The sequence below is a fragment of the Micromesistius poutassou genome, assembly GCF_964030765.1.
Source record: "Micromesistius poutassou genome assembly, chromosome: 8".
Classification (NCBI taxonomy): Eukaryota; Metazoa; Chordata; class Actinopteri; order Gadiformes; family Gadidae; genus Micromesistius; species Micromesistius poutassou.
The window spans coordinates 12,803,152-12,820,212 of NC_140278.1; the positions used below are offsets into that span (position 1 = coordinate 12,803,152).

The 17,061-nt window shown below is 46.9% G+C and overlaps 1 protein-coding gene across 1 annotated transcript in view; it reads left to right on the forward strand.

The window, feature by feature from the left end:
• The window catches only part of vps13b (vacuolar protein sorting 13 homolog B), a 322,396-nt gene that overhangs the window by 121,413 nt on the left and 183,922 nt on the right, over positions 1-17,061 (forward strand). The window contains 2 exon segments of the mRNA XM_084471728.1: positions 4,657-4,769; positions 6,780-6,924. Coding sequence (XP_084327854.1) covers positions 4,657-4,769; positions 6,780-6,924 — 258 coding nt within the window.

Genomic DNA, 17,061 nt, shown 5'->3' on the forward strand with positions numbered 1-17,061 from the left:
CATCTGGCTGACGCGACTATGCAGCGCCCAGAATTATTTATTTATTTTCACTTGGAGGAGCTGGGCGCAGGCTCCCGACACTGCCTCACCTCCCCCCCCCCCCCCCTCGACAACAATGAAGCGATTCTGGCGATGGGGGGGCGGGCAGGCATGGGTGGGGGTGGGGGGAGGGATTGTTTTGGCTGGAGTGAAAATACAACCCCCTACAAATCCCCACTAGCGCCCTGGATCCCTCCACCTGGGGGGGGGGGGTGCGGGGTGTAGGGTCAGGGTCAGGGGGTCATATGCTAATTGACTCCCACCTCCCTCCTCCAATGGATTAATTTTCGTCTTGGGGGGGGCAGGGGGCTGGGGGGTCACGACCTTGAGGCCGCTGGGTCAGGCCCCCCTGCATCACCCTAATCAGTGTTGCGGCGTTCACCTCTGGGACAGTGAGCTGGCCTCCCCCCCCCCCCCCCCTCTTTCTCTCTTTCTAGAGTTTCATGCCCAAAGTGACTCCAGAAGAGCGGTTACATTTATTTGTTTGTATGTGTTCAAGAAAACCATCTTTCTGTCCCCCATACTGAGCCTGACATGGACTCCACGAGAAGACTCAAAGAAAGAAAGAAAGAGAAACGGAACAAAGCGTATAACATCATGGCAGCACGTCCGTCAGACGTAGGAGGAGATTGACGTGGAGTTGAACTGGAGTTGGGGCTGCAGTTGAACCCTCTCTGTGTGTGTGTGTGTGTGTGTGTGTGTGTGTGTGTGTGTGTGTGTGTGTGTGTGTGTGTGTGTGTGTGTGTGTGTGTGTGTGTGTGTGTGTGTGTGTGTGTGTGTGTGTGTGTGGTCACGCTAGACGTTGTGTCTGTCTGGCCTGTCCTCTGCCCGTTGGGCTGCAGACTGCTCAGGGCTGCCTGATGTAAGGCAACCATAAAACAACACCGCCGCTCTCTCTGTTCCCTTTGAAGGTTCAGTCGCAAAGGAAAACACGCCGAAAATACAGCTCTGACATTAATAGGTCCACTGTGGCCCAGTAAAAGTTGTGTGTGTGGCAGGAAGGTAGTGCGTCCTTCTGGGTTGTGTTAGGTCTATTTTGTGTGTGTGTGTGTGTGTGTGTGTGTGTGTGTGTGTGTGTGTGTGTGTGTGTGTGTGTGTGTGTGTGTGTGTGTGTGTGTGTGTGTGTGTGTGTGTGTGTGTGTGTGTGGCGAGTTTGAGGGAATTACTTAGGAAGCAAGAAAAACACCTCTGTTATCGTTGTCATCACTTGTGTGTAATTACCGCCGCATACCTCCGTACCACCCTGGTAGACAGCAGAAGGACAACACTGAGCTCGCTCCCAGGGTCGTGGCGGGCTTGGCCGGACCGCCTGTCATACGGCTGGCAGAGAGAGAGAGAGAGAGAGAGAGAGAGAGAGAGAGAGAGAGAGAGATCGGCAGCGTCAACAACCAGATCAAACGACGACACATTTCCACGGAAACTAAATACAATCAAAACGACGCAGACTATAACCGTTAAGCACACAATGCAGCAAGGTTGACAGGCGCTTATTTCCCTTTGTGGAGACGGAGAATCTAAACGACCCCAGAGTGATCATTTAGCCAGAGCGCTGGAGAGGGAGGGGGTGCAAGAGACAGAATGACGCACGCCCCGTCGGCCCCTTACAGAAGTAAGAAAATATATGTTTTGCGTTGCGATTCCAAGTGCCGTTGGTGTCTGTCAGCGTGGTAATGATCGTCTGACAGGGGGGAAAAAAAACACCTCACCTTGGGATATGAAAGGAGCTGGCACGACAGCCAAAACACAGCGCAGCTACTCAAGCCTGCCACATCAGCCCCTAAACCCCCATTCACCTGTTTGTCTTTGGCTATCTGCTGGCTGCGCAGTGTACAAAGCACAGCAGAGGTTAGCCCACGACATATGTTCTGTTTTGAAGACCGCAGCCTTGCTGCTTCCAAACCCAATAGTTAGCTGCAATTATGCGTTTTATGTATTGTTTTCTTTCACTCATTTACCTCGGTAATAACTCCCTGGATAAAGCACCCGTCAGGGGAACAACACCCTCATGTTACACTGTGACTCATCCAGGCTGAATGGGCCACAGAGCGCGCACGCGCACGTGCGAGGGAGGTAGAGCAAGCGATTAAAATGAACCTCTGCGACTCGACCGCTACCGACGGTGCCAATCGCCATGGTCCGGGCGAGGGTACCAGTCGGTGCTGCTCAGGGCTCTGGGGAAACCACTTAAAGCCCAGCCACAGCTAGGGCCTGTTACTCAGCCAGCCTGCGGCTGTGCAGTTCAACCACAGAGTCGAGGTTTCAAACCCCAATACACCCCTCCTACATCCCTCCGTTTCTGGGGCGAGGGGGGTGTACGACGGGGACAGAAGCGGAGGTCAGGGGTGCAGATAGACCAGCATGAGGTAATGTTAGGATTTGTTATGCGGGAGGGAGAGATGGATGGTCCCTTACATGTAGAGCAGAAAGGGGAATAAAGATGTGGATAGTACATTCAGAGAGGCTAGGAAGTGCCTGGGACGAAAGGAATAGTTTACTTTGACCCCATTGGATGATCTGATGTCGTTTGCCATTTAAAAAAGTGAATATTTAACCAAATGCATCAGTGAATGCGATTTTGTGTTTTATAGGTGTTTATTTGTGACATCACACATCAACATCCTACAATTGGCCCATCAGTTCAGATTCCAGGCATGTACATAGAAGTTGTCCACATGGGAGAAATTGATGGAAGGTTATGCATCATGGGAAATTATCCATGTATGTTTCCAAGTGGTGTTGACAAGGTACAGGGTCGAATTAATCAAATTAGTGATATATTATTGGCTTGAATCACAAGTCTGTGTGTGTGTGTGTGTGTGAAGAGTAAGATTTCTCAAGAAAGGGATCAAGTGATGGAAAGAGGGTTGGGGGGTTGTCAATGCCATTAAGGAATTGTACTGTTTAGCAAAACAATGAGCAATCAGTTCCTGTCGGGAGTTATACACACACACACACACACACACACACACACACACACACACACACACACACACACACACACACACACACACACACACACACACACACACACATGGTGCTGCCTCCCCTCTGCCTCAAGGCTTTGAAACAGATGAGCCAGGCCTCTATCCAAAGCCCCCCCATCCCTCCTCCAACACCCCTCCAGATCTGTACACCAGCCCTCCACCCTCTCCACCCTCACCATTAAACGGCTGTGGAGCGCGGCAGAGCCGAGATGTCCTCTTACGCCAGGGACCCCGCCGCTAATCCTCCAGGCATGGGAGTCATTATTGATAGGATCCGAACGCATTACCTCAGGCCCCTCGCTCATTGTTGGTAAAGATTATTATTTAAGAGTAAACCAAAACCCTGGAGAAGATCTCCGGTTTCATAGACATTTATCAAAAGAAAATGTTGTTTTTGGCCCCGGCGCGACACACTCGCCTTGGCGCGGCACAATTGAAACAAACTGTGCACCCCCCCCCCCCCCTCTCTTTCCCGCCCTCACTCACCACTCTCTCACTGCCCCTGTCTCTATCCTCCCCTCAACCACCACCCTCTCGCTCCTCCCCTCTCGTTCCTCACCCCCCTCTGTTTCCCCCCTCTCTCTCCTCCCATCACCCACCACCCTCTCGCTGCCACTCTCTCTCTCCCCCCCACCACCTTCTCACTCACCCTCTCCCCTCCCCTCCCTTTCCCTCTCCACTCTCCCCCTGCCCTCTCTCTCTCTCCTCACCCAGCTTCTCTCGCTGCCCCTCTCTCTCTCTTTCTCTCCTCCCCACAGCTCCCTTCACCCCTCTCCTAGTACCGGGCCTGGTACCCACATTCACGTCATTAAGCAGTGTAAACGTGTGTGTGTGTGGGGGGGAGGTTGTGGTGAGAGGAGACAGCCATGACACCAAATCCTCTCAGATTTGTCCGAGTCACTTTCACTTCGTTGTGATTTGCCGACGCTGATTGCATCGATCTGTATCGTTTGTCCTTTTGTCTCTCCGTCTCATCTTCCTCCAACGCGGCCGCTATCATCACTGGGGCGCGGCATCGGAGCGCCGTTGTGTTGCAGCGGGGCTTTGCATAGTTTCCACATGACTTAATTCATACGTCTCTGTCCAAATTCCTTCGGATTAAAGAGCAGCAAAGGCTGATATTGACAAAGCATCCTCGCTGAGACGACATCTTCCCACAAAGGCGTCCTTGTTTGCTAGCGGTGATGTTGATTTTGTCAGTGGCTGTAGTATCTCCCGCGGGGGCGCTGCCAAGGTTTGTCGTTTTGTTTGGGGGAGCTCCCAAACTTTAGCCTGTGAGAAACAAGACGAGGGATGGGCGGCAGCAGCCTCAGTGGGGCGAGAGATGATCAATGTGGACAGCACTGTGGGCTTCGTTTAGCTAGATTTACAATAGACCGTTGTTGACGTTCGTTTCAGAGGCCAAGATGTTTATGTGCAGCTTTCTGGTTTACAGTGTTTACTTTATTTTAGTTTTTCTTTTTCAACTTTTTTTTATCTCCAGAACTCCATAATTGAATTATTTCTCTCTCTCTCTCTCTCTCTCTCTCTCTCTCTCTCTCTCTCTCTCTCTCTCTCTCTCTCTCTCCGAATTCGTAGGGATTTATTGTCATGAAAAACATACATTCACTATGACGTCCCTTTCCCTCTCCAGGTGCTGTGCTGCTGGTCAGTGTGCAGGGCATAGCGGCCAACGTGGACCCTGTGGTGTGTACCTGGCTGCTTCACCAGCCTCACAGAGGAGGCAGCAGACAGCAGCAGCAGCAGGTACCATGGGTCCTTCCACAATACCACAGTACCACAGTTCTCTCTTTCTCTTTCTTTATTTATACAGGTCTCTCACCCTCGGTTCTTCACCTCAACAACATCACTACTTCATCTTTCCCTCTATCTCTCTGTATCTGCCTCTGTCCCTCTGTCTCTCTCTCCCTCCCTGTTTCTCTCTGTCTAAATGTCTGTGATTATACATTGCACATTTCTACAACCTTTGCACATTTCTGTGTGTCAGTGTGTCAGTTAATTGCAGTAGTTGGTGTGTGTGTGTGTGTGTGTGTGTGTGTGTGTGTGTGTGTGTGTGTGTGTGTGTGTGTGTGTGTGTGTGTGTTGCGTCAGCCCTGACCCCCTGGCTGCGCTGCCTGGGGGTCATGGTGTTCTCTGTAAACACATGGTACGAGTTGAAGCGCTGCCTACACAGGGCTGGTTCCTGTCTCAGCTGTGACACTGGCACATGCCTGTTTGTGAGCTGAGTGTGTGTGATAATGTGACCTACTCTAACACAGGGCTGCTTGTCATTTGTGTGTGTGTGTGCGTGTGTGTGTGTGTGGGCCCGCTGACCCATCTGTCAGGGTTGTTTGTGGAGGACTTCAGGCCAATCAGCAGCCAGTGAAGGACAGTAGAAAAGAGACTTCAGTCGTGGTTCATGTGAGAAAGGGGAGAGAGAGGGATGAAGTGTGTGTGGATGTGTGAGTTAACACTGTTTAAGAGGGTTGGCTTACATTATGTCATCAATACGGAACGAATGATGATCATTTGTGAAGGTACCTGCTTTCAGCAGGAGTATTAAAATATGGCACGACACATTATTTTCCAGCGAGTTCCTCATCGGAAATATAATATATCATCACAAATGTTCATGTTTTTCAGTTTCATGTTTCCCCACCCTAGAAACACTTGAACCATCAAACGGCTTGCATTGAATTTCTATACATTTCAAAGTGTTCTGGCTAGCCATGTGTGTAATGTACATAATGTAAGGAGTTCCTATTTGCAGTTCAGTCACATACCGATACGTGCATCACAACTCATGTGCGAACATATGAAGCTACTCTGTGCATCTTGGCACCGTGTAATGCTCAGATGCCTGGGTCTACATGCATCCGTCGGGGTTGCTTACGTGTTATTTCCAATTACACTTTCCTTTTTCTTTTCTTTTTTTTGTAGAGCAACTAAACAAAAGTACCCAGTTTGATTTTGAAAGCTAATCTAAGGGGATGAAAAAAAAACAAGAAAATGGAAAGAAACCCTGGCTCTTGTGTAATTTATTTACTGTGGCTCTGGTGGGGAGGATTTGGAAAGGCTTTGGCTTCATAACACATCCAGTAGCTTTTGGAAACCGGTGCGATCGGACACGTCCTGTGTTTAATCTCAAAACAACCCTTCTTTTAGGTCATTGAAAATCAGTGGTTTTCTCAGACAGAAAAACACGAGGCGCACTACACAAAGTGTACCGTGAAGGCTCAGCGTTGTTTGTTTACGCTGCCTGCAGGAGGTCGCTGAGTGACTGCATCACGGCCCCCGTGCGGCTGCCGGCTAATCCCCCGGGGGTTTTCCTCCTCCCAGACGATCCTTTCGGCCCTCTGGTTCCTGAGCCTCCTTAATGGCAAACTGAACACAGAACGTGCGTCTGTGTGTGTGTGTGTGTGTGTATTTGCATGCGTTAAGGCCAGCTTTTATTCATTATGTGGCTGCTCGTGTATTTGTTCTTTCTTTCCTCGATTTCAGGGGGTGTGTGTGTGTGTGTGTGTCTCTACTCTCCTACTTCCCATCTCTTCTACGATGACCGTTAACCCTCTCGATTGGTAGCTGATAAATGAACGTTTTTTACCTACTTACAACAGTATAAGCAGTGTTATAATAAAAACAATGTGATACAAGCAATATATCTCTTTGAAAGCCAACCATAAAACCCATTGATTCCACACATTTGTTCTTCTTTTTAACATCCTTTGACTTTTGAGAATACATTTCCCATGACCTCATGGCTCAATGTTTTCACAGGCTCCGGCGGTGGTTGCTATGGCGATGCCCCTGGCCAAACGGAGAGAGGATGAGGTGTCTGTGGGTAGCACGCCACTGGCCAAACAGCCCTCCAATCAGGCGTCCGATTACGCCAGCAGCCCGGTCAAAACCAAGACCGTAACAGGTAGGATTTCAAACATTAACTGTTATATTAACAATGGCACACGCACAGTATACTATAAATCTCTCCGTTTAGGAAAGTCGATTAAGTGTGAATTAATAGCCCTGTCTCAAAAGTTGTATTAAAAGTAACCAATGTGCCGGAATTTATACAAGCTAATACATAACGTCAACAAGGGACACTTTGTCTTTTTTCTGACACTAATATAATCCACATACATTCATTGGCAAGCTAATAGCAGCCCAGTGTTGGTACCATGTAATCACGTGGTGGCACCATGCGGTTGCTCAACACACTGTGGTGGGCTGGCACCTGAATGACCCCCCGCTGCTACAGGGACGGAGCGTCTCCATGAGTCTCTCTCTGTACCTCTCCCTGTCTCTCACCCTCTGCTCCTGGCTTCTGGCTACCATGCTGGGGCTCTCTCTGCTCTGTCAGGGCCAGAATCCAGTGTGTCCGCTGTCCTGAACCCAACTCCTTGCTAGTTTTCCACTTTTACTGCTGCCCCCCTCCATACGTCAACTGCACACACACACACACACACACACACACACACACACACACACACACACACACACACACACACACACTCACTCACTCTCTCTCTCTCTCTCTCTCTCTCTCTCTCTCTCTCTCTCTCTCTCTCTCTCTCTCTCTCTCTCTCTCTCTCTCTCTCTCTCTCTCTCTCTCTCTCTCTCTCTGTGTATACTGCACACCATGGAATGTTGGACTTCCTCAGATCACATGCATAACTATTAACCACCCCCCCCCCCCCCCCCCCCCTGTTCGTCGCATTATGGAGGATACTGTAAATGCTCCCAGGATCGGCAGAGTGGAGAAACAGAGAAAAGGAGGACAGAGATGAAGAGGGGACTAATGCAGTCTCAGACAGAGGCTAGCGTGGGACCGCCGGTGCGGTGCGGTGGAATGGCCATGAGCAAACTGTGTAGAACCATAGACGCCAGTGCGGTCCCACAGCTTCTGGGGCTCTGAGTGGTGGTGGCGGAGGGACTGGACGGAGGAGGCGGGAGGGGAGGGGAGGTGGTCCTGTGTAGCGCGGAGCACTTTTTAAACATATTGTATCTGTGACAATTTGTGTCATCAGTGTGAGTCATCTATTTGACCTGGGTTTCACCGTATATGGGGACCGTTCTCATAAACACACACGCATACGCATATACAAACACACACACGTACACATACACGCACACGCACGTGCGCATACACACGCACACACACGCACACACACACACACACACACACACACACACACACACATACACATACACATGGACACAAATATATACACATACATACATCTAGATGCACACGTGTGTACACATCTGCACATACAACGTTACATTGTGCACTTGTGTACATGCTCTCTGTCCTGTTCTCCCAGTCTTACCTGGGGGGGGCCTGTCCCGTACCCCTGTGTTTAGGGGCTGTTTGTGACTCTGCACAGGCATTCTCATGCCTCACGGATGGCTTTTATTGAATGTTCTGAGCCCATTATTATTTTAAAACATAATAGCCCACCTCTCCCTCTCAAGTTTCCCCAATTGATATTTAATTAATGTGATCCAATGGAATAAGTCGGCTGGCGTCCTGCTGGGAAAGTGAATTAGTTCCAGTGCTTTGTAAATAGGCGGCCCTGACCTCACTTGGGTTTCAGCATGTTTACACTCCGGGTCCTCTAAACACTTAAACGGTTGAAACGCTTACCGCCAAGGCGCCATAGCGATAGAGGCAGAGGAAACAGGCAAGTGATTGCTTTTTTCTTTTCAAGTCTTTCCTCCACACTATGTATCTCTGTGTTTGTTCCCGACAGGAATGATGACTCCTCCCGATGACTGAGGTCATCGCTGTGGCCATAAATAGCTCTGCATGTGTGCAGCGGTCCCCCCACTGCGTCTCTAGTGTCTTTATGGGAAAACGGCGCCGGTGACATTTTCAGACCTCTGAATTTAAGGCATCAGGCTTCTTTCCTAGCAGGGTTTTTTGAAAAAGCCCTTCCCCTTCTCTTTTCTTAATATTTGTTTGCCTAACACGCTCTAATGGCTTTTCCATCACGTGGCGTCCCTGCTTACTCACATCGCAACAGCAAAGTTCCTCATCAAAGATCCAATCACTAAACAGTTCCTTTGGCTCCCTCAGGATGTACGTACATGCACACAAACACACTGAAATTCACCAATACATGCATGCACGCACGCACATGCCAACACACACACACACACACACACACACACACACGCCAACTAACTTTAGTCGGCAGTAACAATTAAACAAAAATGACTGAACATTATTGAAGTACACTCTGGTTGTCGAATCACCGCAGCGTCACACCTGTTCGCTACAGATCTGCTCTGTGCTGCATTACCGTCTCACTGTGTTGCATTTATGTCAGGCTGTACGTCAATTAAAATGGAACCAATGCGTTTCTCCCTCATTGACAAACCTTTAAAAAATGACTGACATGTTGTCACAGTGTGTATTTAGGTGCATGTTTGAAGATAATATTCAAACCTACACAATTGCAGTGCCGTAACCTACATTGTATGTATTTTTGTATTTGCTTTACACTTACACCATTGAGTCATTGTTTTAGTTGGTCCCATACATGGGAACGTCTGCGTGATTAAAATTGGCGTCGCAGACCGTTCGGCTTTGTTTGGAGCTGGAGCATAAGCAAGTGAACTGAGGCTTAAAGTGCCGTAAAGTGCAGGAAGTGGGCCTAACAACGGAAAGTAATTATTGTTTGCTAAGTCCAACAACATGCGCGATCTTAAACTCTTCGTATCTCATTATATTATGATATAATGTCCTATGTAAGCCAGCCCAAGATCTGCTTTAAGCTGATAACACACAAACACAGATGAGGACAGAAGCATACACGTTAATGTTGGAGCCGGCCAAGTGGGCCAGCGCATCTGGCCTCCAGTCGCTTGTGTAATGGGATGTTTAGCGTCGGACCTGTTTGTATACGGCGTCTCATTAGTGGCTTGCATTAGTGCATAAGAAACATACTGAATCGTTTCTTAAACTCTCTGCTTACTCCAAATATTTCCCTGGTTAAGAGAAAACAATCATTCGGTATCTAGGTGTTGGTTTGGAAATTCTACAGCAATTAAAACACAATTGATGGAGACAACAGCGCCAAACAAAACGCGTGTTTGACTTCGGGGTCATTCAATTACCGTCATCGTCCCTCGGAAAAATGACGATGTGTGCAGGAATGGCAGATTGTTTCCGGGTAGCGATCGGAATCAGTAGACCATGTGGACCTCCATAGCACCTTGTGTTTGTGATTACTGTTAGAGCCTGGGCACACATGATGGACTACAGCTGAATGCAGAGGCAGCGTTACAATCCTCCATTCCCTGCCCTGGATGTCCTTCTCCCTTCTCCTTCCTTCTCCGTCATGCGACGCCCCCCCTGTCCCCCACTCTGAGTGCGGTTTCTCATTTTCCCCGTACAGTATGTGACTTCACAGTGTGGGAGTTATGAATAAAAAATGAAGTCTGCACGTCCTACGGGGCTGCCTGTTGATTGCGGTGTTACTCGATACTTCAGGTATAGTCTGTCAGCCCCACATGCACCTCCCAAACACTTCATGCCTCCACCTGATTTTCTCGGTAATCCATCCTTCCTGGGATTAATTGGTGTATAATGAAGGGAATGTAAATTTGTCATATTCTCTCAAATGCGTGGCTTGCGGTTTGTTACCTGATCCATGGTAATATATGCGTAGATGGATATTTCCTGGTGCTCACGTACTCCGCTACAGTATTCACGGTTTATTAAAGGGGAACTAGCCTATGAGAATCAGGTAGATGGAGGAGATTGGTGGCTGAGCCACATGTTTTTTGCTCATTTTATAATCCTGTTTTAATGAGGTAGGTAGGTTAGTTCATATTTGTTTTGCATGGCTGACTTACCACAAATGATGTTCGCTCAATCACCTTTATAATGGCTATATTACCATTCTGAAATCCTTCATGACGAAAATATGGTAACATATGCCCTTCCAGGTCATGGGAATACAGCCCACATATATATTCTGTTTTTGGGGTGAGTTCTTCCCCATTATTAAACCTCCAATCCCCTTGTGAGAGAGGCTGTTGACATCACATAGGTTATGGTTTGAATAAGCTTCCTCTAAGATGGTGCTCTATTGTGTTTGGAAGGACATAGTATGCAATGTTTGATCAAAGGCAATGATTCTTTTGCTATTACCATTATGAAAACTTCATAAGTTGCCTCTGGTGTTTGTACTCTGTGGACAGTTAGCTGGCCTTTTTTAAGGTTTCTTTTTTAATCATTTGTTGGGATTTTGGGTGGGATGTTCTTTCATTTCCGAAGCCATTTAGCCATGGCTGATGGATTCTTCTGGATGTATTTGGTAATTGTGTTGTGTTTACTTGAGGACATCTGATCCAGCTTTTTAGCTGGGATTGTATCAATAGGCAGTAATGATTAACTGTACGATAGACCTAATGTGACTCTAGTAGAAAAATGACCAGTGTTTTTTGATGGGCTCTAATCTTGAGAGCTTTGACAGAGAATGTTTTTGATGCAATTGTGCTGAAAAAATTAATTGTGTTGCTGTGAGAAATGAGTGGCAATGGTCCAACCCTCCGCTTTTTGGACAATTTACAGAGAAAGACATGAGGTCGCTTTGTTATTTTTTTTTCCTGATAAAGTAAATTAGAATTTGGCACTTAGACAGGTTTCTCTAATGCGCTTACAATTATAGTGACTGAGTTACTGATACCCAGCATGACGAGGTGATTTTTGGATTCCAGGTTATTGCCAACATATCGTTACCCAAGGGACTCCGAGGAGGCTAGTAATCCAGCTTCAGACGTCTTGTTTTCTTTCCTCAGACATCTTTTTTGTTAAATGGAGGAGAGATGTGGCCAAGGCACATGTTTGATCCTCCATTCACAAAACACTCTTGGGAAATAAACATCAATGTTTGGCTCCACTCAAACGGGGCTGGCCCCATCCAAATGTGCTGCCACCAACACTGTTGACTGCCGTACCATGACCTTGGATTGAACATCTCCTAGGGCCCTCTGGAATTATTGAACTACTTAAGTACTGCAGAGTTAGATATATTATAGTGCTTGTTGATATCTTGCATCCAGGCTGTAATCTTGAGCTGTTTGGATTTAAACACATTTAGGCCAATAATATGTGCATGTAGTTTCATCCTGTGCTCATAGGGGGCATGCCGTTCATCGGGTATTAATGTCACTAAACATTGCTTCCCTTAAATTTTAACCAAGGCCGGACAAAGATCTAAAATCTCTATAATCAGAATTCCCTGCTCAATGTTTCCAAACAATTCCTGTGTCTGTGCTAGTTTTGGATGCTTCTATTTTTCAAGAAATACAAATGAAAATATTCAATTAGAGAACATTGAGTTAACAGGTTAAGCCAGAATCGTTGTTGGAAATTGATATGTGGGTGGTGTTTTGTTCCGCCCAATTATATACTGGCCATGGCAGTGCTTTTCTGTGCCCATTGATTATCCTACTTTTTCCACTGTACATATTGGGTTCTCTGCCTAAATCACCTCAGGGAATTAGCAGAGTAAGTCATAATTTTCTAAAAGAAAATCATTTTCAGAACTTTTAGCGGTTCAAAGGCTTCACAGAACCATTGTAATAGCAAGATCGTTGCTGCTTCCAATTGGCCATTTCAGCAAATGCCTGGCACTTTTATGATGTAAAGTTTTGAGTGTTATGTTGTTTTGTTACCACACTCAGCCTAGCTACAGTTTCATAGTAATCAAGCTAGGATTTTCCTCTGGGCCCTTGGAAGGTGCCTGTTAATGTGCAGGCAAATGTACGAAGACACATTCGACCAGCTCACTGCAGATGGCTTCCCCAGAACGCTGTGAGTGTGAGGTGATATCATACCGGTTGCTGTGATGATGGTGCCCAGCCAGGATCTAAGAAACCATATAGAGCTGACAGTTCTTGGCAACCAAACCCTTTTAACATTCTCTGTCTCTTCCACTCTCACTTTGGTCAGTGCACATTTTACATGCATCCTATATGCTTCGTAAGACACCAGGCCAACTTTTAGAACTGGTCAGGGCCAGTTTTGCATTTGAAAAAATCCTTAACTATACATTTTTAACATACACATACAACCAGGCCCGGTTCAAAAGTATTATTTTAGGATGTATGTCTAATGTACTCTCCTTAAACCCTGGTATATTTTGGTTCTCCTACTACTATGATTTGATGTTGTTTTGCTGATAAATGGGTTGTAATGCAAATCCTTTAAATACTTAAAAGACTTAAAGTTCCTTATTGTTCTTTCCAGTTCTGACTGGTTTTGGCTTTGTGTCATGTGTCTTTATTCCAAATGGTCAACTGACTAGTGTTTCTGGGGCTATGGTCACAGTGATGGCCCCAGCTAAACATTCTGGTGGAAATGATTGGTAGCCACATGGTTTCAAATTTCAGCTTTTTCTAAAGCTGAACATTAGTATGCTATTTCTTTGTTACCGCAGCGGTTTGTTTGAATGTTGCCTAGGAACATCCTATATGTGTTAATGCTTCATTTTGTTTTTCTGTTCGATTCTCCTTCATGAGGAGAACCTAGGCCCATATTTTTTGGGAAGGAGATGTATTGCTCGAACTTGAGGTCAATTTCAGTCCGCCCGCACAATTACACCACAAATTGGTTCACATAAAACTAGCCTCTAAGTATTTTCTTTATTTGTCCCTAATGAATGTTCTTGTTGGCAGCCGTGGCGTGTTTCTGATGGAGAGTCTCTCGAGTCATTCTCATTGTTCTCGGCCCGGACCAGAGTAGTGATCTCACTGGCTTTGCTTTTCAATCCTAAAATTAGCTTTTGGCACACCAGGAACATGATTTGGTTTGAGCGAAGAAACCTATCCTCCGATCTAGCTGCAGTCTCTTAGAGTTGGAGGGTGGAAACTGTTTGATCCTGTCTCCTAGTGCTCAGGATGATGGGATTACAACTGGTTTGTGCTGTTTATTTGGAAGCATGCAAAGAGACAGGGCGTGTGTGATAGTGAGATGAATAGTTAGAGTGAGGAGAGCAAATGTGGAGAACTTTGCAGATACGGAACATGTTGTATGAAGTACACTAATGCTTTCCTTAGCTGATGGCTTCGGTTCATTTCAAACTCACTTTGTCAGTAAAATCCCTCATCTCAGAAATGACCAAAACAGATATGTGATCTGAAGGAACAAAGACAAGGTTTATAACAAAGAGAGATGGACGAGGGAAACGTCCTTCATGTGTTAGGAGTCATACGTATTACAGGAATGATGAAAAAACATCAGGCTAAATTTACAGTTATACATTACCATAATCCCAGCCGTAGTAGCATGATGGAAGTCAGGTTGTTTTTATTGGCTGATGCAGCCCGTGGCGAGTGGGGATAATGTTTTCATTCTAAAGTTATTTAAATAGTCTTTTTTTTACTAGGAAAGTCAATAATTCATCACGGTAATGAAGGTTGGAGCAGGAGAAAAGAAAACAATAAAATTGTGAGGAATAGTGAGATAGCAGGGCCCCCCTGAGGCGTGCGGTTGTGGTCTGGGGGTTCGGGGGGTGCTTGGTAAATGACGAGTATATCCCCAATCCCTCTAAAAAGCACTGGGTCCGGGCAAATCCACGCTGATGTTTCCCAGAGACCAAGGAACGATTTGTATTCAGCTATGGTTTTGCCCTTTATTTGTCTTGAAGTATGTCTCATCTGCTCTCACCGTGGATAAGGAGTTAGACCTTTGTGGATATTGGCGGTGGTTTGCTGGAGGCCAAGGTGAGAGCATCCCAAGAGTTCAATATGAGGTTCCTTAGACGTATACTGTGGATTAGCTACATTGACGTGATTGTGGAAGACTGCATGTGTTTGAAACATGATTAGGAATGATTTCATCAGTGGGGGACTCTGGAGGGACCAGCAGTGTCATCGAGAGGAGCCATATTTTTCTTTTTTTTCAAAAAGCTGGTTGACGCTAGCAGCGGTTCCTCGCATTTTCTTCAGGCCTCGTCTTTCACCGTCCAGTCCTCTGTTTCCGGCATCTGCTGGTTTTTACCAACAGTGCCCATTTCTAGGAACCTCCTATACCTTGAGAGCTTTCGAGGGCTTCCTTACACTGGACACCTCAAACCTTTGTCTGTATGCACCGATGGGGTGAATGTCTCAAAGGGTGTGCATCGAGGAGAGGCGAGATCAAAACAAAGATGCAAAAAGACACTCGTCCGAGCTCAGCCACACCGCCGGCACTTTGCATGGCAGCATAACAAATGGGATCGCATAAATATTTAAATAAACACCGACGTGCATCCAAAACAAATAGGCGGGCTGGTTATTAGCAGGCCCCGGCGCTGCCCCGGCACGCAGCTGCAGCAGAGTATACAACACTTCAGCACACTGTAAACCACTCTTAATAGGGAACATACCAGAGAGATAGAAGGCCGGCCGCATGGGAAATGCCGAGGTCCCTGTGATGAGTCTGTTTTCGTATGGTCTTGTTGCCCAACCGCTAAGCAGAAAGACCCAGGGACACTCTGTACTTGTTGTGGACGCAAGTAACGTTCAGCCCCTGCGGCGGAGAATTCGGCTGGTGTTGCTTTGATGTGATCTGTCTTTTCTCCTCGTGTTTCTTTGTTTTTGTGGTATTTCTTTGTGTCGTGCGCAAATGTGCATTCAGGCATTGCAGCACTCGCCATCATGAGCGTCATGATACACATGGTGGGGCTTTATGCACTTGCCACCCTTTCACACTACCAGAGAGAAGCGTGACCCGGGTAGGGTACGACCCTCTCCAGTGAGGCGATGCCGATTTGCTCGTCGTCCAAGTCCTTTAGTCGCTGTGCAGGCCTTTTTTTCGACTATTTTATGTTTTTGCTCACACTGACTTCAAAGACGTCAAAGGCTTTCCCTGGTAGTGAGATGTGACGGTTGCAGCTGTTAAAGTGTGCAAATGCTCTCCTTCAGTACAACCAAATGTTAATAGGAGTGAGGCCTATGAAAGACCAATAAGGGGGGAAAAGGAGAGATGCGAAAGAGATGACGAATGACTGACAGAAGAGAGAGATGGGGGGGAAAACGCAGGAAGGGACAGGTGTGTGTAAAAAGCAAGGCCTGTCTGGCCTTGTGGCCCATGAGGGGAGGAATGGGAGCACACAAGCTGACATGGTAGTGGGAATATCCCCTCTCTAAGAGGTCTCCATGGACTTGTTAGGCTGCAATTCTCCTAATGTTTGAGCACCCTTGTTCCCCTCTGTCTTTCTCATTACCAGTTTGTACTTCCCCATCCCTCTCTCTCGCGCACTCTCTCGCTCTCACTCTCTCACCACCAAGGCTGTAATGGCACCACATTCCTACCTTGAGTCTTTAAATGCATGACCACCTTTCCCTCTGTAACAAATGATGGCCCTTCCATTCAAAATAACAAGATGTGGCAGTTTCATTCCAAATAAGGAACCTGGGATTAACATCAGTGCCCGGGAAGGGTCTTTAAAAACCCAAAGATACATACCAATGCACAGCCCAGAGTGAAGCGCTATGAATGGCCCAATGGTCTCTCTTGCTCTAATGGGGCTTCAACTGTCTGGCTTGTCCCCAAAGTCAAAGTCTTACCATAAGGTTAAGGTTACGCATAGGGTCCAAGGGATTGGGCTCATCATGAAACCTGCAGTGCAGTGTTTCCTGGTAAAATGGTTACCACCCATCCTAATGAAAAAGCGGTCCTTTCCTCTTCCGAACTTCAATTTACTTGAGAGGAAGCCTCATATGGTGTTCGCATCAAACCTGCCAGGGAGCCCAATCTTACAATTATTATATTTTTTTTAGCACAGGATTACAGTAGAATGAAGAGAAGCTAATTGTGCTGTCTCTTCCTGCCAATAGCTCTCCATCCTCTAGGCTTTGCTCAGGCTCTGTGTTAAGCCCTCTGTGTTTGTGTGTATAGAAGACTGGCTGCATGCTGCCAGTTACTCACACACCCCTTCCGTGAAGACGGTAACGGATACGCAATTACACAAGCTGCCTTGCGCAATTTAGTGGCGCACACACCTCTCTCTCTCCCTCCCTGGCTGTCGCTCCCCCTCCTCTCTTCCTGTGAATCAGGGCCCCT